The sequence below is a fragment of the Jatropha curcas genome, chromosome 1 (genome assembly GCF_041381405.1).
Source record: "Jatropha curcas cultivar XTBG-Jc1 chromosome 1, XTBG_Jcur_1.0, whole genome shotgun sequence".
Classification (NCBI taxonomy): Eukaryota; Viridiplantae; Streptophyta; class Magnoliopsida; order Malpighiales; family Euphorbiaceae; genus Jatropha; species Jatropha curcas.
Window position 1 is genome coordinate 24973242 of NC_143151.1, and position 22384 is coordinate 24995625.

Sequence of the window (22384 nt, forward strand, 5' to 3'; positions counted from 1 at the left end):
TAGTAGTTATAATTAGTTATTATTAAAATATGTTTTAGCCGTTTAACAAATTAGTTATCGTAAAGCTAATAATTTAGTTAACTAATGACTTAATAAATGATCTTATATGGATATTATTAGAATTAGTTTGTAAATTTTTAGTTGAGTGTTGATATTATTGTTTTTGGAAGGAGGATGAGATTTTAAATTGATTGATTGCCCGACGGATGGGCTGTGTGCACTGATTGATAAAGATATGATAATATTGTGATATTTGAGCAGGTAGATAGTCCAATTTTTAGGGGAGGTGCTGCCGAAATTTCAATAGAACTTAGACAAATTTTAATTAATAACATAACAAATAAGCTTATTAGATAAATTTCTACAATTTGATACATAATAAATAAAGTGCTTTAATTACCTTATCATTATCATTGTTTATTATTATTATTATTATTATTATTATTATTATTATTATTATTATTATTATTATTATTTATTTTATCGTTGTTGTTATTGTTAATATTATTTATTTAATTATTTAATTGCATTTGAGAATGGATGTTTAATTGTACATTGCATTCCAATATGTAACTGATCAATATGTCTGCATTTAATTGCAATGTTTGATTAATTGTGTTGTGATAATGCTATGCCTTGTTTGTGTGGAGTTAGGATGAAGTGGGTCACCATAGGTTTGTGAGACCGTTTCTGTTATATGGATCCTGATTCTGTTTCTGTTAGTCGGGTAAATGGGAGATCGGCGCCTCCGTGTGCACCTACCGTTACCGTTACTGTTAACCACAGGTTGGCTTCTTTATTGGGCGCACCGGATAATCTAGATTTGATCGCAGCCCGCAGGGTGGCCTCCTGTTGTGAGCGCCTGATGATCTAGATTTGATGGAGACGACCGGGTTGCCTCCTGTTGGTATGAAAAAGAAAAGAGAGGATAGAAAAACAATGAGAGGGCTGGTCAAGTGAGGATTAGACCGGTCGGCCAGTATGGGGGATCGGCTCCCTGGTGCACATGTGAGAGGATGAGCCATGTGAGAGGACGGCTCATCGGGGGTTTGGTGACTCCACTGACTAATTTCCACGTGATGTGATTATATGAAGATGTTAATGATTGTGAGTGCTGGTGATTTACCATTTGTGTGACTGGCTGCGTGAGCATATAACTAGTCGGACGACTAGATTAATATGTTTACACATTTGTGTGACTGCGTGTGTGGTGCAAAAATTATTACTCCTTAGAAAACTCACATGTCTTATTTGATTTTTCAAGAAGTAGGTTTTTTCTTTAATCCGATTTAGGCTATGTTTCTTTGGCGCAGGGCAATAAAGAAATTTTTCCTAGTTCCATAATTATTTTTGCTATGTAATTATGTGTATAAAAGCTATGTATACTAAGAGTTAGTGACTCCGCAGATGTAGGATTTACATATATTTAGTCGTGTATTAATATAGCCAAAACAATTCTGTAAGCCTATATTAGAAATGTGATGCATTGTGAATTGAGCCCGAACTATGAAATGTCGTAAAAGATAAACTTGGGCCGAGAAATAATAAAATCTTGAGGTTTATTGTTCATAATCATATGGGCTGAATGTTAAAATTCTATTGAGATAGTAAATTTCTACTATTTCAGGCTTACTATGGGCCTTAAGCTTACCTGGGCTCTAGTGCCGGTCCGGCCCACGGAAACGGGTCGTGACACAAACTAAAAAGTATATAATAACTATTGATACATCAAAATATTTTATAGAGCTAGGGGAGGCGGTGGCCCCAGCTCCGCCTCCCTCCATCACTGTATATAAATCAATATTGGATCAAAATCATCTGTTTTAAAATTTTAAACTGGAACCGACAGTTCATGGCTCATTAAGATTTATGTAAATGTTAAAAAGGAACTTGAATCAGCGCAGATCCATTGGTTAATTAGCGGTTCCTGTATGGTTTGAACCAAAAATTTTAATTTTAATTTTGAAAAATTTATAATCACTTAGTCTATTCTATGTATTTGTATAACTCTAACTAAAATCTTTTACTACATAATAAACTTGACTTCAAAAGTTGATTTTAATACAAATGCGAGTTTAACAACATTTTTTCCTTCTAAATCTTTTTATTTAGTCTAAAATTATATTATTTGAAATATTTTTCGAATTCTTATAACAATTTATTTAATTAATAACATTTTAAAAAATAAAATTATAATTTATTTGATTATTTTGTATTTATTTGTAAAGTTAATAAATTTTATTTCTTATATGAGCATGAACATTCTAAAAGTTGTTTAAAATAAAATTTACAATTATTTTCTCAAATTCACATTAATTATTTTAGGAAAGAGATTTAATCCTAGAAGCAAATTTATACATTTTTTAAAAATGAAAATACAAGTATCACCAGAACTATTGGTTCATCAATCAAAACCACGCTGAAACTAGTTGGAATCAGAACGGTATCAGCACCAACAGTTCAAGAACTAATTCAGGTTCAATATTTTCAAATATTTTCAAATATTTTGAACTGCCGATTCAAATTCATAGAACTAACAGTTCAATAAATCGGACATGCCTAATTGAATATTCTCAAATTCATAGAACTAACAGTACAATAAACCCGACATATCTAATTGAATATCCTTATCCAAATTAGCTCTATGCACCAGCACTAAAGGCAAAACATAAGGCAATTATTATAACACGTAGCTATGTCCCCACTTAAGGAAAGCCTTATAAGCAAGAACCTAGATGCTTCTTATCGTGAGAAGATTCTTGAAAATAACTCGAAGGACTTATATTAGAATTGATGGGTCTAGTACAAGATAATATTTGGTCATCTAAGATGAATTCCAGTACTCGTGAAATTGGAACACTTGTTTTCTTAGCACATAGACTTTAGAACTCTTGTTGGATGGCGTAATTAAGCAACTAATTTACGACAGCTGCACACTTTAATTATCTAGCACGCTTGTAATCCACTCTAAACAGTCATCTAGCCAATTATTTTTGCTTTTTTTAGCGAAACATAAACTCTTTTTCTTTAGTTTACGAGTGTTATAAATCATATTTAAAGCAAGTATTATTTCTAAATTACACTTATAAATTGTTGAATGAATAATCCTTGTAGAAAATATATCTAGCTCCGTGTCCAAGATGAGTGTTAATAATTCATGCAAATGAACGATAGATTTGGACTTGAATTTGTTGTGTAGTGTAAAGATCTACGATACAATAATGCAACTAATCATGCAAATGACAAAACACGTGTGGTGCTAAAAAATTGAGCTTAAGACCAACGGTAATATTTTATGTCGGTTGCGGTGGTAAATGAATGGTAGAGTTGGACTTGAATTTGTTGTGTAGCGTAAAGATCTACAATACAATAAATGCAACTAATCATGCAAATGACAAAACATGTGGTACTAAAAAATTGAGGTTAAGACCAACAGTAATATTTTATGTGGGTTGCGGTGGTAAATGAATGGTAGAATTGGACTTGAATTTATTGTGTAGTGTAAAGATCTACAATACAATAAATGCAACTAATCATGCAAATGACAAAACACGTGTGGTGCTAAAAAATTGAGGTTAAGACCAACAGTAATATGTTATGTCGGTTGCGGTGGTAAGCGAGCTCAACTTCCCATAAAGTGAAAACATTTTATGATTATAAGTAAAAGCGTTGGTGCCATGGCAGGACTCAGGGTACCTAACAATAACATAGCCCACATTTTATATTCTGAAGCCTCCAAAAGAGTGCGAGAGATCAGAGACTGAGCAACACAAAAGAGATTTTAGAAAAAATGAGCGATAAAGAAGAAGCAGCAGCACAAACAGAAATTGAAATGTGGAAATATGTATTTGGGTTTAGCAATATTGCAGTGGTTAAGTGTGCTTTTGAGCTTGGAATAGCCAATGCTATTGAAAACCATCAAGGACCCATCACGCTAACTGATCTATCATCCACCATTGGATGTAACCCATTTTCTCTGTATCGCATCATGCGGTTCTTAGTCCATCACAATATTTTCAACGAGCAACTCACTGCCGACGGTACCAAAGGCTATATACAGACACCTCTCTCTCGCCGGTTACTTGGTCCCGGGGAGAACAACATGGCGGCTTTTGTTTTACTTGAGAGCAGTCCGGTTATGCTGGCACCATGGCATTTTCTAAGTTCTCATGTGAGACTAAATGGGCCTACGCCGTTTGAGGCAGCTTACGGCGACCATCAGTGGAAATATACAGCAGCAAACCCAGGCCATAGCAATCTATTCAATGATGGAATGGCTTGTAATGCTAGAAATATGGTGTCTAATATGGTTGAAAAGTGTATAGAGGTATTTGATGGGGTAAAAACTTTGGTAGATGTTGGTGGAGGAAATGGGACTGCTTTAAGGACATTGGTTAAGCTTTGTCCTTGGATTCAAGGCATTAACTTTGATCTTCCTCATGTTGTGGATGTTGCAGAAGAATGTGTTGGTGTTAAGCATGTTGGTGGTGACATGTTTCAATATATTCCAAACGCTGATGCTGCTTTTCTAATGGTCAGTTTTTGCTCAAACAAGATCCCTTTTTTCCGGGCTTCAATTTAATATACACACAACTCTTTTTTCAACTTTACAAAATAAAATAATACAACCATTTTCCAAAAAGAAAATAAATGTTCTTTTGAATAGTAATTTAAGCAGAAAAAATAATTGCATGGTGTAGAAAAGCATTTATATGTTTTTTTTTTTTTTTTTTTCCTTAGAATCTCTGAAACTGTTAGTATTTATAGTAATTAGTGTAGTAACTACTTTGTCTAGTATTTAGTATTTATAAGCCTTAGTGTAGCATTTACAGAATATATTATTTGAGAAATTTATACTTTCTTGTATGAATTTGTGATTAGTATTTATTATAAATAGTAATTATTTTAATTTATAATTACAAACATTACTGATGAAGCACAAAATATCTTGCAATCTTCAATTAACACACTAAAATCAGAGTCCTCTACTGTCTACAGCTTTTGAGACAATTGCCTACCAAATTTCCTGAGCATCTGGGACGACCAATATATTATCCATTTGGTGGTTCTTTATCGAGGAAAACGCTTGTCGTAGTTACATCTTCTGCCATTCTTGGAGTGTGTATCTATAAGACAAAAAACATTACCCATCTACAAAAGATTTCCCTATGATCTCAAAAAATAACAATGGTTGCATCAATGTTTCATTTAAGAATTAAGTGTATGCAATGCTAATTTGAGTTACTAATTTGAGATGTATCAATTATTTATCTAGTTATCGATTTAGTTAAAAATCAAAAAATCAAAAATTATTTTCACACTTTGTAATCACAAGTAAAAGTTTAAATGACGTGCGTTGAGGCATAGCATAATAGTAAGTTTATGTACTTGGCAATAGATTATGTTGAATGATATTTAACCTAATTTCACTTGTAAATTGCAGTGGGTTCTTCACGATTGGAATGATGACGAATGTATCCGTATCTTGAAGAACTGCAAGGAAGCTATTCCAGAGGAAAATGGGAAGGTGATAATTGTTGAAGCTGTGATTGATGAAGCAAATGACGACAAGCTTGAGTTCGTGAGGTTGGCGTTGGACATGGTGATGATGGCTCATACTACAGGTAAAGAGAGGACATCTAAGGAATGGGAATATGTTCTTAAGGAGGCTGGCTTTAGCCGTCATACTATAAAATCCATAGCAACTCTTCAATCTGTTATTGAGGCCTTTCCTTGAACATGATTTATTAAAGCCAATTAGTGCTTGTATTTTTTTTTTTTTTTTTCTAATCTTAATTTGCTCTTGTTATGGATTTCTCAACACAGTTTGTGTTATTGTTGTAGTCAACCCATTTTCGCCTTAATAACATTGAAATATTTGGCTTTGGTATTATATTCTTTATCTATGAATTAATTGTTTATGTATGAACTCATTGAGTTACTTTGCATGAGAGAATCTATTTGGAACATTACTTGTGTACCTGTGAAAATCTCTCATGTAAATCATCATTCGACTTAAGATAATCATAAAGTCATTATTAAATATTACTTATGTTAACCGAAAAATGATTATGGAGTAACTATCTATAATCTATAACGTGTATAAGTATAATGTGAAATGAGAGTGGAATAATGAAATTGAAAATCTCATATAGCATGTTAATAAAATAAAAACTCAAGAATCCATTAGGCAAATTGAAATGAAAATTTGAAAGGTGATTTCAAATTTCACTTTAGCAAATTGACTGATATATAAAGTAGATGTTAATTTTTTATTTTAATCCTTTGTTTGAAAAGGAAATAGGAAAGATTATATTGGAAGAAGGAAAATAATAAACTTACTGTTAAACTATGTCTTGGTATGCAGGAAAAGCCTCCTTAAATTATATACTAATATTCAAAAAATTTCAAAAACAAATTTGAAAATACCCCATGCCAGATTTCTCTCACCACCCAACCTCTTTGGACGGTGGTGAAAAAACATAATCTTGAATGGCAGAAAAACACCGATAAAATATTATTACAACTGTAGGACAACAACTCACGAGTCACTCAGAGTTGCCATCTCAACGATATAGGACCAACATGAACCCCAATATGAAAGTGATACACATATTGATAATTCTCCTGAGATAAATGGTAAATGCCAAATATAAAATGTCTCATGTGAAAAGAGAAAAAATTAAAGAAAAGAAAAAGGAAAAGCACCAAAATATCGTATTGATAATAATCTGTTAAGCTCTCAGAATTTGAGATGTAGTAAATTGTGAATTAACAGGTAATTTTGAATATATAGTAGACTTAAGACAATTATACTAAGATAAGAATTACGAATCTTGTATTATGTGTTAATATGAATTTAGTTAGGAGTCTAATATTATTATTTTAATATTATTTATTATTATATGTTAACATTATGAAAAAAAAAAAAAAGGAAAAAGATAATGAAAGCACAAAAGTTGCGCATATCTTTCAAAAACAATTGGGGTAAAAACGTAACCTACAGAATGAGATGATTTTTTTTTTTTTTTTTGAACAAAAAAAAAAAGGGACTACTAGGCATCCCGTAGGGGTACCGACCCCCCTTTCTGCAGGATTATGGCATTGCGATCCTCAGCACATGATAACAAGAGCCCAGCTTGAAGAATCCACTTTAAGTGTACGATGTGCGCAACTTGAAGTTCCACGGCAACAGAGTTATTATTTAGACATCATGTACGATGGAATGTGCTGATTATTATTTAGACATTATGTATGATAGAATGTGCTCATGGAAGAACGAATCCAGCAAGTGGATGACAAGTCTTATACAACCTGGTCACCACCTCGGGTGGTGCAGAATGAGACGATAAAGCATGTCTGCCCACTTGCCCAAATAGATACAAAAACTATTGTCGTGGCAAATCTAGAAAATTTTATGATGGACAAATCAACATTAAATTTTTTTTAAAAAAAATATAACTAGATTAAAGAATTAATATATATTAAATTTAAATGAGAATATGTATAAATAAAGAAATTAAAAAGAATCATTTGATCGCTTTTTTTATATAAGTGGAAAAAATTGAAGCCTAGTTAATTATTAACGAAAACAAATGTTTGTTATGTCAGAAATTTTAGTGTAGGCTACTATTAATTGTGGACTATTTTAGTCCCTGAAAACGGACTAATGGGCTTATACACCTCTAGTGAGCCAGTATGATAAGACAGTTAAAATTATAGGTCTAATTCTGTGAGGACTTGTAATGAAAATGTATATATAAATAAGCTAGATCTCGTCTCCTTCCTAAACTCTTAACATTGGCTAATCCCATTAAAAAGCTGCCTCGTGAATAAGGAAACGGAGAGAAAGATCTAGTCCCTCTCTTACAAATTCTGATTTCGTGTTTGAGTGTCCTGATTGCAGATAAAGGAAATCGTGAACTCCACTTTAAATTTATACTTCAAATCATAAATCATGTATGCAAATTGCTTCCACATTATTAACAGCTGGTGCTCTAAATTCATGTACTAGATCCATTAATTTTCTTACATGTGGTATCAAAACTTGATTGTGCGAGAATTTAGAACCTAAAATATTACTTTTGTATATATATATATATATATATATATATATTAATTATGAATAGTGGAAATAATATGACTTGTTGTGCGATAAAATTAATTTGATAATTTTTGCGACTGAATATATTATGAGTTTTAAAATTCTTTTAACTCTTGTGATAGCCGCTCATTATTTTTTATTTCATTACAAATGTTTATGTTTTTTTTTGTTAAATAAGTTACAAATCTAGGACTATTTAGCACAAATTTAAGTTTTTGATGTTTTTTTCTATTTTTCGTGGTTTATCTCCATCTTGTGTGGAATTTTTATTTTATTTTATTATTATTATTATTATTATTATTATTATTATTTTTTGCATTTGTTTTGGTTTATTGAGACTAATAGAGTTATACAATTAACATTGCAAATGTAATAGTATGGTTTTGATGTTATTTCTTTGAAAAATTATTTCTATGTATTTAATTGGAGATTTGCATTAAAACATTTTGTATGTATCTAACTGGACCACACAAAAAATGGTTGTTTTATACTGACCTTTAAAATATATTTTCTAGGACATTAGACAAAAGATTTATATTTTTAGCTAGTCTTGATTTAATTATGAAATGACTCTAATTTTTATTTTCAAAATTTATTTCCAATTATATTTAGTAAACTGACAGCCTGTAAATTTATATTAATATTTTAGTGCAACTACCATGAGAAACCGAATCAAAAACCGATTGAAAAGTTGAAAACCGATTGAAATCGATGATTTGGGCCGAATCGAACCGAATCAAACCGGTTCGACCCAAACCATCTAGAAAATTCTCTTTTTTCTTTTATATCCAACGCTAAGCTCACTTCCCCCTCACCAGCTCACCTCCACTCCATCGCCATTGCCACCACAGCGCCACTGCCGCCACCCCCCTCTCCCTCTTCTTCTTCTTCCTCTCCTTCTTCCTCTTCTTCTTCTCCTTCTTCTTCTTCTTTCCTTTCTTCCTTTTTCTTTCTTTTTCTTTCCTTGTGCCTGCGCTCTTGGCGAGACAGAGGCAACGCAGCAGAGCCGCGCGCCACTGCCACTCCGCCACCGCCCCTACTGCAGCTCGGCAACGCAGCAGCTCCTCGTCTCCTCGGCCAGATCGCATTGCTGCTCCTCTGTTGCGCCTACAGTAGTAGCACAGCTTTGTCAAGCCATCGCTACCACTGCAGATCGGGCCTCCGCCGGCGTCACAGCAGCCCTGCTGTCCCTCCAGCACGCCGATCGGTCATCTCCGCCTCCCTCCGCCACTGCCAGTCGAGTTCGACCACCGGCAGTCACTGCTTCTAACCCGACACGCGTAAGAATTTCTAGCCTAGCAATAGTTAGTTAGTTAACGTTAATTGTGTTATTGTTGTTTAGTTAATTTAGTTAATAGTGTTAGTAATTAGTGTTAGTAATTAATTAGTTAAGTTAGTTGTAGTTAATTGTTGTAGCTAGTTTATTTAGTCAAGTTAGTATTAGTAATATCAGTCAATTAAATTAATTTTATTATTTGAAGTTAATTAATTTAGTAATATTAGTTAAAGAAGTTAACTTTAGTACTTGTGGCCAATTAGTTTAGTCAAGTTAATGTTATTAAGGCTAGTTAATTAAATTAATTTTATTATCTATAGTTAATTAATTTGGTTAATTTAATTTAGTAATTATGAGTAGTTAACAGCTTTATAATTATATTGTTGATTTTATTAAGGTAGTTTGGATATAATGTTATTGTAATATATATAAATTAATTATGTGGTGATGTTGAGATTGATGGAGGATGGGAAATGTTGTTTGACTAATTGCCCGTCGGATGGGCCGTATAGATTGTATATTTGTGAAATTATTGATATTTTATCAGGTGGATAGTTCAATTTTTAGGGGAGATGCTGCCGAAATTTCGGTAGAAAATAAAAGAAATTTCGGTGGCAAAAATAAACAAACTTTGGTAGGAAATAAAATACAAGTTAGAAGGAAATAAATTATTATAGAAAAGAACTTATATTTCAAAAATTTAGTTATGTAGATAAGTTAGGATATAAATAAAATTTTTAAGAATGGTGAATGAATATTTTGTCTGATAGAATTATTCTTTTGTGTCGTTCTTGTAATTTCTTAGATCGCCCGGGTCCATCTAGTGCTCCTCCAGGACAGGATCAAAGCTAGAACCTTGCTCTCCATCACTGTGAGTAATAATGAATAATGCACATCAACACTGCATTTGCATAACATTTATTTATAAACATTACATTTTTATTTTCATATTTACAACATATTATAATTATTTCATCGTATATATATATGTATTATGTTTCGATCATTGTAATTACACTTATATAATTGTGCATATGGATGAATTGTTTGATTATGTGTGTTGTGACATTACTGTGATTTGTTTGTGTGGAATTGGGATGAAGTGGGTCACCATGGGTTTGTGAGAATGGTATATGTGATATGGATCCTGCATATGATATGAAAGTTGGCCGGGTAAATGGGAGATCGGCGCCCCCGTGTGCACCTACTGCTATGGTCTGTGTGATATGGAAAACCACAGGTTGGTTTCTTTATTGGGCGCACCTGATAATCTAGATCTGACCGCAGCCCGCAGGGTGGCCTCCTGTTGTGAGCGCCTGATGGTCTAGATTTGATGGAGACGACCGGGTTACCTCCTGTTGGTATGGAAAAGAATAGAGAGAATAGAAAAAAACAATGAGAGGGCTGGTCAAGTGAGGATTAGACCGGTCGGCCAGTATGGGGGATCGGCTCCCTGGTGCACATGTGAGAGGATGGGCCATGTGGGAGGACGGCTCATCGAGGGTTCGGTGACTCCACTGACTAATTTTCACGTGTTGTGATTATATGAAGATGATATTGTTTGTGGGTGCTGATGTTATGTCATATGCCTGACAGTTGTATGTTCATTCAGTATATTAGGGCGCATTTCGCGTGACTGTGTGTGGTGTGTACTATTTATTATTATTCACTGAGTCGGAAAAACTCACCCCCCCCCCTTCTCTCCCAACTTCTCAGGTGTTAGAAAGTTGCCGGTCCAACGGGAGCTCTGCAATCTTCTCCGCAGAGTTATAAATGTAAACTTTAAATTTCTGTCATTAAATTTGGACGTACTAAGTATTCTATTATTTAATTATTATGGAACTCCGCAGTTATAGGATTGTGTATTTTAAATAGACTTGCCGTATGCGTTTTATTGAAATGACATGTTATATATTAGATGTGGGCGTATTAGTATACTCATATTTTGAACATGACTTATCATGATTAGGCCCAAATTAAACTTCAACCGAGACATTTAAATTTTGGGCCGGATTGTATAATAACTGTATTTGAACCTTTGTGGTATGGCTTGTTATTATTATTCATTGGTGTGGCATGCTTAGGTAGAGTAGCTTAGGCTTACTACGGGCCTCGGGGGCCTTAAGCTTACCTGGGCCCTAGTGCCGGTCCGGCCCATGGAGTCGGGTCGTGACAAAGGTGGTATCAGAGCTTAAGTCTATGATTTTAGAAACGACTGCGGAGTTCTTTCCGTCACGTCTTGATATAGTATCATTTGCCTCTTACATTTCAGCGAGACTACCGTTAGAGTCATATTTTAAGCTAGACTAGATAAATAATTGCTGCTAGTAGGACTGGTCTTGTTATGTTCTTATGGATTTTGTTTTACACTTTCAATTTCAGTATGGTGAATACTAGGAGAAGAACATCCGGAAATACGGAGCGAGAAGCTCCAGATGAAGCCTCTTCCGGGCATCCAGTCAACCCGAGACACCGAAGGGGCAGACGTAATCGCAATGAAAATAATCAGGAGGAAGGTAACCAGGAAATTCATGACGAGGAAAATGTGACTGAAAATCCTGCAGAAATGAGCACACTAATGTCTGGACTTCAGCGAGCTATAGCGGCTATGAACGACATGTTGATACAGCAACAGCAGTTCTTTCAGACTCAACAACAACAGCAACAACAGATGCATCCACCTATGCCTGACCCAGCAACACAACCATTTCAGCCGGCTCCACCAACTACTGTTCCGAGAGCTGCTAATGATAACCTTTATGATAGGTTCATTCGTTATAAACCACCTAAGTTTACAGGCACTGAAGATGCTCATTCCTTTCTAGCCAGAATCAGAGAGTTCTGCACTGAGTTGGGTTGTGATGACGAGAGATCCATCATATTTGCCGGCCGCCGAATGGAGGGTATGGCTGAAATGTGGTTTAGAGATTATGTTTTGCCTATGGTTAAAGGGATGTATTGGCAGCAATTTTCTTCTCTCTTTATTGACCGTTTCATACCAGAAGGAACTAGGAGGGCCAAAATGAGGGAATTTGAGTCCTTGGTTCAGGGAAATTTGTCTATAGATGAGTATGCTACCAGATTCTTAGAATTGAGCAGGTATGCTCCAGGGTCTGTACCTGATGAGGCCACAAAGGTATACAGATTTATCAGTGGGTTGAATGCTGTGTACGCGACTCTATTCCAGCAGAGGGGACAAGATTTTAATGCTGTGGTAGATCTAGCCAGACAAATGGAGACTAAATACATTTCTGATGGAGTCATCTCAGGCAGAAAGGGTAATAGAACTGCAGCTCCGCTTGAGACTCTAGGCGTACCAGGGATGAGTGGATCCTTCGTTATGGGTGCTCAGTCTTCGAGTTCTCGCCTCCAAAGCAGAGGAAGTTTTGGTAGAAGAAAAGATAAAAGGAGACAGTGGCCAAGAAAGGGTACTCATTCAGGTGGTTCCAGTAGTGGTCATAGTTCAGGTAGCAGCAGACCGAGTGTGACTGTCTGTCGCAGGTGTGGCAAGGCTCACAAGGGAGACTGCGATCTTGATCCTAATGCCTGTTTTAGGTGTCATCAGATGGGACACTATGCTAGAGACTGCCCATTTTCTCCGTCACGATATGTGCCACCCCAGTCTTCCATGGGTAGTGTGTTCAGACCTCCTTTCTCTACACCGTCAGCTTCTGGTACTAGACTTCTTGGCCAGCAGGGCCGTGGTTCTATTGGTAGGGGCAGAGGCCAGAGTTCAGGACAGAATTTACATGCCGCGGGAGCACAGCCTCGACTTTTCCATTTGACTCCGGGAGATGCTCAGGCATCTAATGCCGTGGTGGCAGGTACTTTCATTATTTGTTCTTTGGAGGCACGAGTATTATTTGACCCTGGTGCCACCCATTCATTTGCATCTCCTAGGTTTGCTATGAAAGTAGACAGAGTGCCCAATCAGTTAGACGTTCCTTTGCTGATATCGACACCTTTAAGTGAAACTATTTATACTGATTCAGTCATCTTAAACTGTCCTATTAGTCTTGAAGGCGTAGATTTACCTGCAGACCTAATTATCTTAGATGTGATAGATTTTGATGTGATCTTGGGAATGGACTGGTTAGCGAAGTATGATGCGGAGGTCCACTGTAAAAGGAAAGAAATTATTTTTAATCTACCAGATGGCAAGAAACTTGTTTATAGGGTGGACAAGAATATAGCTCCTTATAATCTAATTTCCGCGATTAGCGCTAGAAAACTGCTGAGAAAAGGCTGTCAAGGGTACCTAGCATTGGTTAAAGACACCACAATGGAAACTCGTAACGTAGAAAGCATGCCGATCGTGAATGAGTTCATCGATGTGTTTCCAGAAGAGTTACCCGGACTTCCTCCAGATAGGGAAATTGAATTCTGTATTGATCTGATTCCTGGCACAGAACCTATTTCCATGCCACCGTATAGAATGGCACCAGCGGAATTAAAAGAGTTGAAAGAACAGTTGCAGGAACTGTTGGATAAGGACTTCATCAGACCAAGCATTTCGCCTTGGGGTGCTCCAGTCCTGTTTGTGAAGAAAAAGGATGGTTCACTTCGCCTATGCATTGATTATAGGCAATTGAATAAGGTGACTGTGAAGAACAAATACCCGCTTCCAAGAATTGATGACCTGTTCGATCAACTGCAAGGAGCTACATGTTTCTCGAAGATTGACCTTAGATCTGGTTATCATCAGCTAAAAATCAGAGAACAAGACATTCCTAAAACGGCTTTCAGAACCAGATATGGCCATTATGAATTTCTTGTCATGTCCTTTGGACTCACCAACGCCCCAGCAGCTTTCATGGATCTGATGAACCGTGTGTTCAAGCCATACTTGGACCGGTTTGTGATCGTGTTCATAGATGACATTCTAGTCTATTCTAGAACTAAAACAGATCATATACATCATCTGAGAATTGTGCTACAAACTTTGAGGGAACATCGGTTGTATGCAAAATTTTCCAAATGTGAATTTTGGCTGGAAAGTGTAAATTTCTTGGGTCATGTGGTATCTAAGGATGGAATCATGGTTGATCCCAAAAAGATTGAGGCAATCATCGATTGGCCGAGACCGACTACTGTTACGGAAATTCGCAGCTTTCTGGGTTTGGCCGGCTATTATCGTCGTTTTGTGCAAGACTTTTCTCGCATAGCAGCACCATTAACTAAATTGACCCAGAAGAATGCTAAGTTTGTGTGGTCAGATTCTTGTGAAGCGAGTTTTCAGAAGTTGAAAGAGTGCTTGACCACAGCTCCAGTATTAGCCTTGCCATCAGGTGATGAAGGATACGTAGTGTTTTGTGATGCATCCAGAGTGGGGTTGGGATGTGTTTTAATGCAGCATGGTCGAGTCATTGCGTATGCTTCCAGACAGTTGAAGAAGCATGAACAGAATTATCCCACTCACGATTTGGAAATGGCCGCGATCATATTCGCACTAAAAATATGGAGGCATTACTTGTATGGTGTATCCTGTGAAATATACACTGATCATAAGAGTCTAAAGTATATTTTTGAGCAGAGAGATTTAAATTTGAGACAGAGACGCTGGATGGAGTTCCTTAAAGATTATGATTGTACCATTCAGTATCATGCGGGGAAGGCTAATGTAGTAGCAGATGCTCTAAGTCGAAAGTCTTTGGGAAGCTTGGCTCACATTTCGGTTGAAAGAAGGCCGTTAATTCGGGAATTGGATGGCATGCTTGATGAAGGCCTTAACTTAGAAATTCCTGCTTCAAATTGTTTGTTGGCTCATTTCAGAATAAGACCAATGTTGTTTGATAGAATTAAAGCCGCTCAAGACAAAGACCCGCATATGCAAAGAATTGTGCAAGAAGTAATTACTGGCGGATCAGGAGACTTTTTGTTAGACAATGATGGTGTGCTAAAGAAGGGTACTCGTGTTTGTGTACCTGATGTTGACAATCTCAGAAGAGAGATCTTAGATGAAGCCCATTATGCTGCTTATAATGTGCATCCGGGTACCACTAAAATGTATCGGGATTTGAAGGAGAATTATTGGTGGACTGGAATGAAGAAGGATGTAGCAGAATTCGTATCTAGATGTCTCGCATGTCAGCAAGTGAAAGCAGAGCATCAAAGACCTTCTGGATTAATGCAACAACTACCGATACCTGAATGGAAATGGGAAAGAATTACCATGGATTTTGTGGTAGGGCTACCAAAAACACCAGGAGGTTACGATTCGATTTGGGTGATAGTGGATCGACTTACCAAGACAGCTCATTTCTTACCAGTGAGATCCTCTTATAATGCTGACAGGTTGGCAAGGTTGTATGTTAAAGAGATAGTGCGTCTTCATGGAGTTCCTGTATCTATCGTCTCTGACAGGGGAACGCAGTTCACTTCGAGATTTTGGCAGTCTTTACAGAGAGCCTTGGGAACTCGACTTGACTTCAGTACGGCTTTCCATCCGCAGACTGATGGGCAATCCGAGAGGACTATCCAAACACTAGAAGATATGCTCCGGATGTGCGTACTAGATTTTGGAGGATTTTGGGACACGCACTTACCATTAATCGAGTTTGCTTATAATAATAGTTATCAAGCAAGTATCGGCATGGCGCCTTATGAAGCTTTGTATGGCAGGAAGTGTAGGTCTCCTATCTGTTGGGGGGAAATAGGAGATAAACAACTGGTAGGACCTGAGTTGATTCAAATCACATCTGAAAAGGTTCCTATCATTCGAGACAGGATTAAGATAGCATTTGATCGACAGAGGAGCTACTCCGACCCTAAGCACAGAGAGGTGACATTTCAAGTGGGAGATTTGGTCTTTCTGAAGGTATCTCCTATGAAAGGTGTTCTTCGTTTTGGTAAGAAAGGAAAACTAGCTCCGAGGTACATTGGACCGTACCCTGTAGTTGCACGAATTGGAGAAGTGGCTTATCAGTTGGATATGCCTAACGAGTTCTCTCATGTACACCCAGTATTCCATGTGTCCATGCTACGAAAGTACGTTCCTGACCCATCTCATGTGTTAGAGCCACAGGAGATCCAGGTGGGTGAAGATTTGACATATGAAGAAATACCAATCAGCATCCTTGATTTCCAGATTCGTAAACTTCGATCTAAGGAGATCCCTATGGTTAAAGTTTTATGGAGAAATCATTCGGTGGAGGAATGCACGTGGGAAGTAGCAGCGGAAATGCAGAGAGAATATCCTCATCTTTTTCCCTCCATGTAAAGTATTTTGTGTATTAGTAGTGATCGCCTTTGTTATTTCTCTTTGGCTGAATACAATTTGTCTTCTCACTCGCATGTATTCTGACCTTATTTTGCTTCTTACGAAATTCGAGGACGAATTTTTATAAGGGGGGAAGATTGAAATGACTCTAATTTTTATTTTCAAAATTTATTTCCAATTATATTTAGTAAACTGACAGCCTGTAAATTTATATTAATATTTTAGTGCAACTACCATGAGAAACCGAATCAAAAACCGATTGAAAAGTTGAAAACCGATTGAAATCGATGATTTGGGCCGAATCGAACCGAATCAAACCGGTTCGACCCAAACCATCTAGAAAATTCTCTTTTTTCTTTTATATCCAACGCTAAGCTCACTTCCCCCTCACCAGCTCACCTCCACTCCATCGCCATTGCCACCACAGCGCCACTGCCGCCACCCCCTCTCCCTCTTCTTCTTCTTCCTCTCCTTCTTCCTCTTCTTCTTCTCCTTCTTCTTCTTCTTTCCTTTCTTCCTTTTTCTTTCTTTTTCTTTCCTTGTGCCTGCGCTCTTGGCGAGACAGAGGCAACGCAGCAGAGCCGCGCGCCACTGCCACTCCGCCACCGCCCCTACTGCAGCTCGGCAACGCAGCAGCTCCTCGTCTCCTCGGCCAGATCGCATTGCTGCTCCTCTGTTGCGCCTACAGCAGTAGCACAGCTTTGTCAAGCCATCGCTACCACTGCAGATCGGGCCTCCGCCGGCGTCACAGCAGCCCTGCTGTCCCTCCAGCACGCCGATCGGTCATCTCCGCCTCCCTCCGCCACTGCCAGTCGAGTTCGACCACCGGCAGTCACTGCTTCTAACCCGACACGCGTAAGAATTTCTAGCCTAGCAATAGTTAGTTAGTTAACGTTAATTGTGTTATTGTTGTTTAGTTAATTTAGTTAATAGTGTTAGTAATTAGTGTTAGTAATTAATTAGTTAAGTTAGTTGTAGTTAATTGTTGTAGCTAGTTTATTTAGTCAAGTTAGTATTAGTAATATCAGTCAATTAAATTAATTTTATTATTTGAAGTTAATTAATTTAGTAATATTAGTTAAAGAAGTTAACTTTAGTACTTGTGGCCAATTAGTTTAGTCAAGTTAATGTTATTAAGGCTAGTTAATTAAATTAATTTTATTATCTATAGTTAATTAATTTGGTTAATTTAATTTAGTAATTATGAGTAGTTAACAGCTTTATAATTATATTGTTGATTTTATTAAGGTAGTTTGGATATAATGTTATTGTAATATATATAAATTAATTATGTGGTGATGTTGAGATTGATGGAGGATGGGAAATGTTGTTTGACTAATTGCCCGTCGGATGGGCCGTATAGATTGTATATTTGTGAAATTATTGATATTTTATCAGGTGGATAGTTCAATTTTTAGGGGAGATGCTGCCGAAATTTCGGTAGAAAATAAAAGAAATTTCGGTGGCAAAAATAAACAAACTTTGGTAGGAAATAAAATACAAGTTAGAAGGAAATAAATTATTATAGAAAAGAACTTATATTTCAAAAATTTAGTTATGTAGATAAGTTAGGATATAAATAAAATTTTTAAGAATGGTGAATGAATATTTTGTCTGATAGAATTATTCTTTTGTGTCGTTCTTGTAATTTCTTAGATCGCCCGGGTCCATCTAGTGCTCCTCCAGGACAGGATCAAAGCTAGAACCTTGCTCTCCATCACTGTGAGTAATAATGAATAATGCACATCAACACTGCATTTGCATAACATTTATTTATAAACATTACATTTTTATTTTCATATTTACAACATATTATAATTATTTCATCGTATATATATATGTATTATGTTTCGATCATTGTAATTACACTTATATAATTGTGCATATGGATGAATTGTTTGATTATGTGTGCTGTGACATTACTGTGATTTGTTTGTGTGGAATTGGGATGAAGTGGGTCACCATGGGTTTGTGAGAATGGTATATGTGATATGGATCCTGCATATGATATGAAAGTTGGCCGGGTAAATGGGAGATCGGCGCCCCCGTGTGCACCTACTGCTATGGTCTGTGTGATATGGAAAACCACAGGTTGGTTTCTTTATTGGGCGCACCTGATAATCTAGATCTGACCGCAGCCCGCAGGGTGGCCTCCTGTTGTGAGCGCCTGATGGTCTAGATTTGATGGAGACGACCGGGTTACCTCCTGTTGGTATGGAAAAGAATAGAGAGAATAGAAAAAAACAATGAGAGGGCTGGTCAAGTGAGGATTAGACCGGTCGGCCAGTATGGGGGATCGGCTCCCTGGTGCACATGTGAGAGGATGGGCCATGTGGGAGGACGGCTCATCGGGGGTTCGGTGACTCCACTGACTAATTTCCACGTGTTGTGATTATATGAAGATGATATTGTTTGTGGGTGCTGATGTTATGTCATATGCCTGACAGTTGTATGTTCATTCAGTATATTAGGGCGCATTTCGCGTGACTGTGTGTGGTGTGTACTATTTATTATTATTCACTGAGTCGGAAAAACTCACCCCCCCCCTTCTCTCCCAACTTCTCAGGTGTTAGAAAGTTGCCGGTCCAACGGGAGCTCTGCAATCTTCTCCGCAGAGTTATAAATGTAAACTTTAAATTTCTGTCATTAAATTTGGACGTACTAAGTATTCTATTATTTAATTATTATGGAACTCCGCAGTTATAGGATTGTGTATTTTAAATAGACTTGCCGTATGCGTTCTATTGAAATGACATGTTATATATTAGATGTGGGCGTATTAGTATACTCATATTTTGAACATGACTTATCATGATTAGGCCCAAATTAAACTTCAACCGAGACATTTAAATTTTGGGCCGGATTGTATAATAACTGTATTTGAACCTTCGTGGTATGGCTTGTTATTATTATTCATTGGTGTGGCATGCTTAGGTAGAGTAGCTTAGGCTTACTACGGGCCTCGGGGGCCTTAAGCTTACCTGGGCCCTAGTGCCGGTCCGGCCCATGGAGTCGGGTCGTGACAAATTAATATGAGCAAATATACATTGTTTTGTGCTTTAATTTATTAAAGAGCGAGTTTCATTTATCGGGATAATAATTCTCAGTGAAATGCGCAAATGCAACTTAGATTTGTGAAATATTAATTAATGATAGAATCCATGTTTCGGTTTAGCGAATGATGATGCACTTTAAGCTTATAAGGTTTCATTGTGTAAACCCTGCAGGTGGATTTTTAATCCGACATATGAAACAAGTTAAGCAACAATCTTAAAGATTAAAATAATTATTTAAATAAATTGTCAGTGATTTATTTTATTTGACAAGCATCTCTAATCTTTACATGGGAAACATAAGTTATTATATTATGAAAAATTAAATTGATAAGGAGTTCAATCATGGATTTTTGGTAGAATAATTTATGATTAATTATAATAAGAATATGTTGGTCATGAATGGATTCTTATTATAATTTGTAGTCTTATTAATTTATTCTTGTGGTCCCTAATGTGCCTTAAGTATTTGGACGGTATATGGATTATGTATTTTAAATAATTAATAGATTAATTTTTTAATTAAATTTTTATTTATTAATTTTAATTAAAAGGGGATAATTTGTTTTATTTAAAATACTAACTGCTTGGGTAACAGAACGATGGATCTTATCGTTTGCTTCCCATGCGGATAAGAGAGATGATTGATTTTTTGAATACGGGTTAGAGAAAAATGCAGTAGACTCTCAAGAAGCAGACGTACTATTATTAACACAGAGGATTCGTAATAAGCAACTAGTTCATGAATTTTAGGCCATATACGGAAGATTTAAAGTTCGTCTAGCCAGCCACTTTAAATATCTATTAATTTTTCCAAGTTCACCTTTTAATTTTCATTAGAATTTCTTGTTAGATCAATGAACAATAATTGTTTTGTTATAATAGTTTTATTCTATGTCTGTCTTCGAGAGAGGGTTATGTCCTCCCTGCATTATTTGTATTGATTTGAAGTTTTTAATGAAATGCTAATATATTATATTAAAAAAATTATTATATATATCATCTTGTTTGTAGTGGACGTCTTGTCTTTTAAAAAAACGAAAAAAAAAAACCATACAAAAATGCAAGAAAAAAAAAATATCTATCTTTTTTCTCTAGTTTTCTAACCCTAGTTTTAGTTAAACAGCGGCAGCCCCATACCTTCTATTTTCTACTATCTCTTCCTTTAAATCTTTTTTTTTTTTTTTTTTTTTTTTTTGCTTTTAGTCTTTTTTTCCTTCAGTAAACTCAATTTTATTTTCCCTATAACAGATCTGTCTTTTTATTTTATTATAGTTGGTTGTCTTCATATTGGGAGTTTTTTTGTCACTTCTTTGTGAGGGTAGTCCCTTCTTGTGAGGGTTTATTACTAAATCAAATTATGATATCTAATTTTATTTGGTTGAAGACTTTAGATCTTGATTTATAGGTGTGAATATTCGATTGATGGAGCCTGGTAGTGCGACTTATTCCTCCATTGATACTATTGATGCATAGCGGTGAAAACTCATCTGTATTCGTCATATGTTGCAAATTATTAAAAAAGCAATCCAGTTATAGAAGATCCAGAGGAATTATTATTTTGATGTTCAAATCAATTAACGGATTATATCTTTTATCAGGATCAACTCCAAGCGAAAAGATCTAATATTATATTTTTTAAATTTTAATTTCATTATTCAAAATGATATGAATTCATTTATTTCGTTAGAAGATCAGCAACATCTATTAGCTAGTAAAATTCTATATCTGGCTTATATTTTTATTTGTAATTCTTGATATTACTGTTAATAAATTATATTTTCAAAAAAAAAATAAAAAAAGAAAAAGAGAAGTTCGAGAGTTCCACTATTAGAACTCGAAAGTGCCAAATTTATGGCAAATTATAGAAAACTCCTTGAAGTTCTGGGCTTTTAAACCAGTTCCATAAAGTTTTATAACTCTTCCAAATGGTCCTTCTTTTATTAAAGTATCACCTAAAAGGTTTTTTTTCTAAACTTTTCAATTCAATCCTAAATTAATTTTAAGTCACTGTTTTGGAGAATTGGTAATTAAAAGAAATACAAAGTCATCAAAGAATTCAAGCATGTGATTTTATAAAATCCTATTTTTTTAGTTTTATATGGCTACATATATTGATAATTTAAAATTATCAATTCAACTACTGATTCAAATAAACCAGTGTTGAATTCTCTTAAATACAATTGAATTGAAGTTTCATATTTTGAGATTTTCATGCATAATTTTGTGAATCTTTTGATTCTTGAAGTTGAAGTTGAATTTGTTCAACATGTGATATCTTAGCATACAAAATAATTCAAGTGACCTGTTAGGGTATATATATTACGTAACTATTTAGTTATCAAGTTATTTTGCCTGAATTTATTTGAAGGACACGTTTGCTATTTATGCACAAGGAAAATAATTTGTCCATTATTGCTCAAAAAAATTAATATCTCATATATTTATTTGAGCATTTAATTGAGTTAATGGTGATGAGTATTTTGTGAATCTATTGACATGCATTGCTTGTGAATCAATATGATTTAAATAAGTAATATGTATCTAATGTGGCCTCTAATATATATTATACTGCTTCTTATGTGTTTGAGTAATATAAGCATTATACAAAAATAAGCCAATAGGCTTCCTTAATACACCCATAACTAGCATGAAAATGTTAAAAAAAAGCCTAGCAAAAATAATACATGCGGATCAAGAAAACTTCTCCTACTCTTGAGCTAAGAAAAAAA

At 35.6% G+C, this 22384-nt stretch overlaps 2 protein-coding genes across 2 annotated transcripts; both read left to right on the top strand.

The window, feature by feature from the left end:
• The first annotated feature begins 3653 nt into the window (after positions 1-3653).
• On the top strand, positions 3654-5893 carry LOC105644208 (acetylserotonin O-methyltransferase). The gene is made up of 2 exons (XM_089715335.1): positions 3654-4534; positions 5444-5893. Exons 1-2 carry the CDS (start codon positions 3791-3793, stop codon positions 5735-5737), a joined length of 1038 nt encoding a protein of 345 aa, XP_089571461.1. The 5' UTR covers positions 3654-3790; the 3' UTR covers positions 5738-5893.
• Positions 5894-8976: 3083 nt separating this feature from the next.
• LOC149499211 (uncharacterized) lies at positions 8977-19515 on the top strand. Its single transcript, XM_089718205.1, has 6 exons — positions 8977-9384; positions 10186-10251; positions 11097-11155; positions 11763-13204; positions 18256-18321; positions 19166-19515. Exons 4-5 carry the CDS (start codon positions 11764-11766, stop codon positions 18300-18302), a joined length of 1488 nt encoding a protein of 495 aa, XP_089574331.1. The 5' UTR covers positions 8977-9384; positions 10186-10251; positions 11097-11155; position 11763; the 3' UTR covers positions 18303-18321; positions 19166-19515.
• The last annotated feature ends 2869 nt before the right edge of the window (positions 19516-22384 follow it).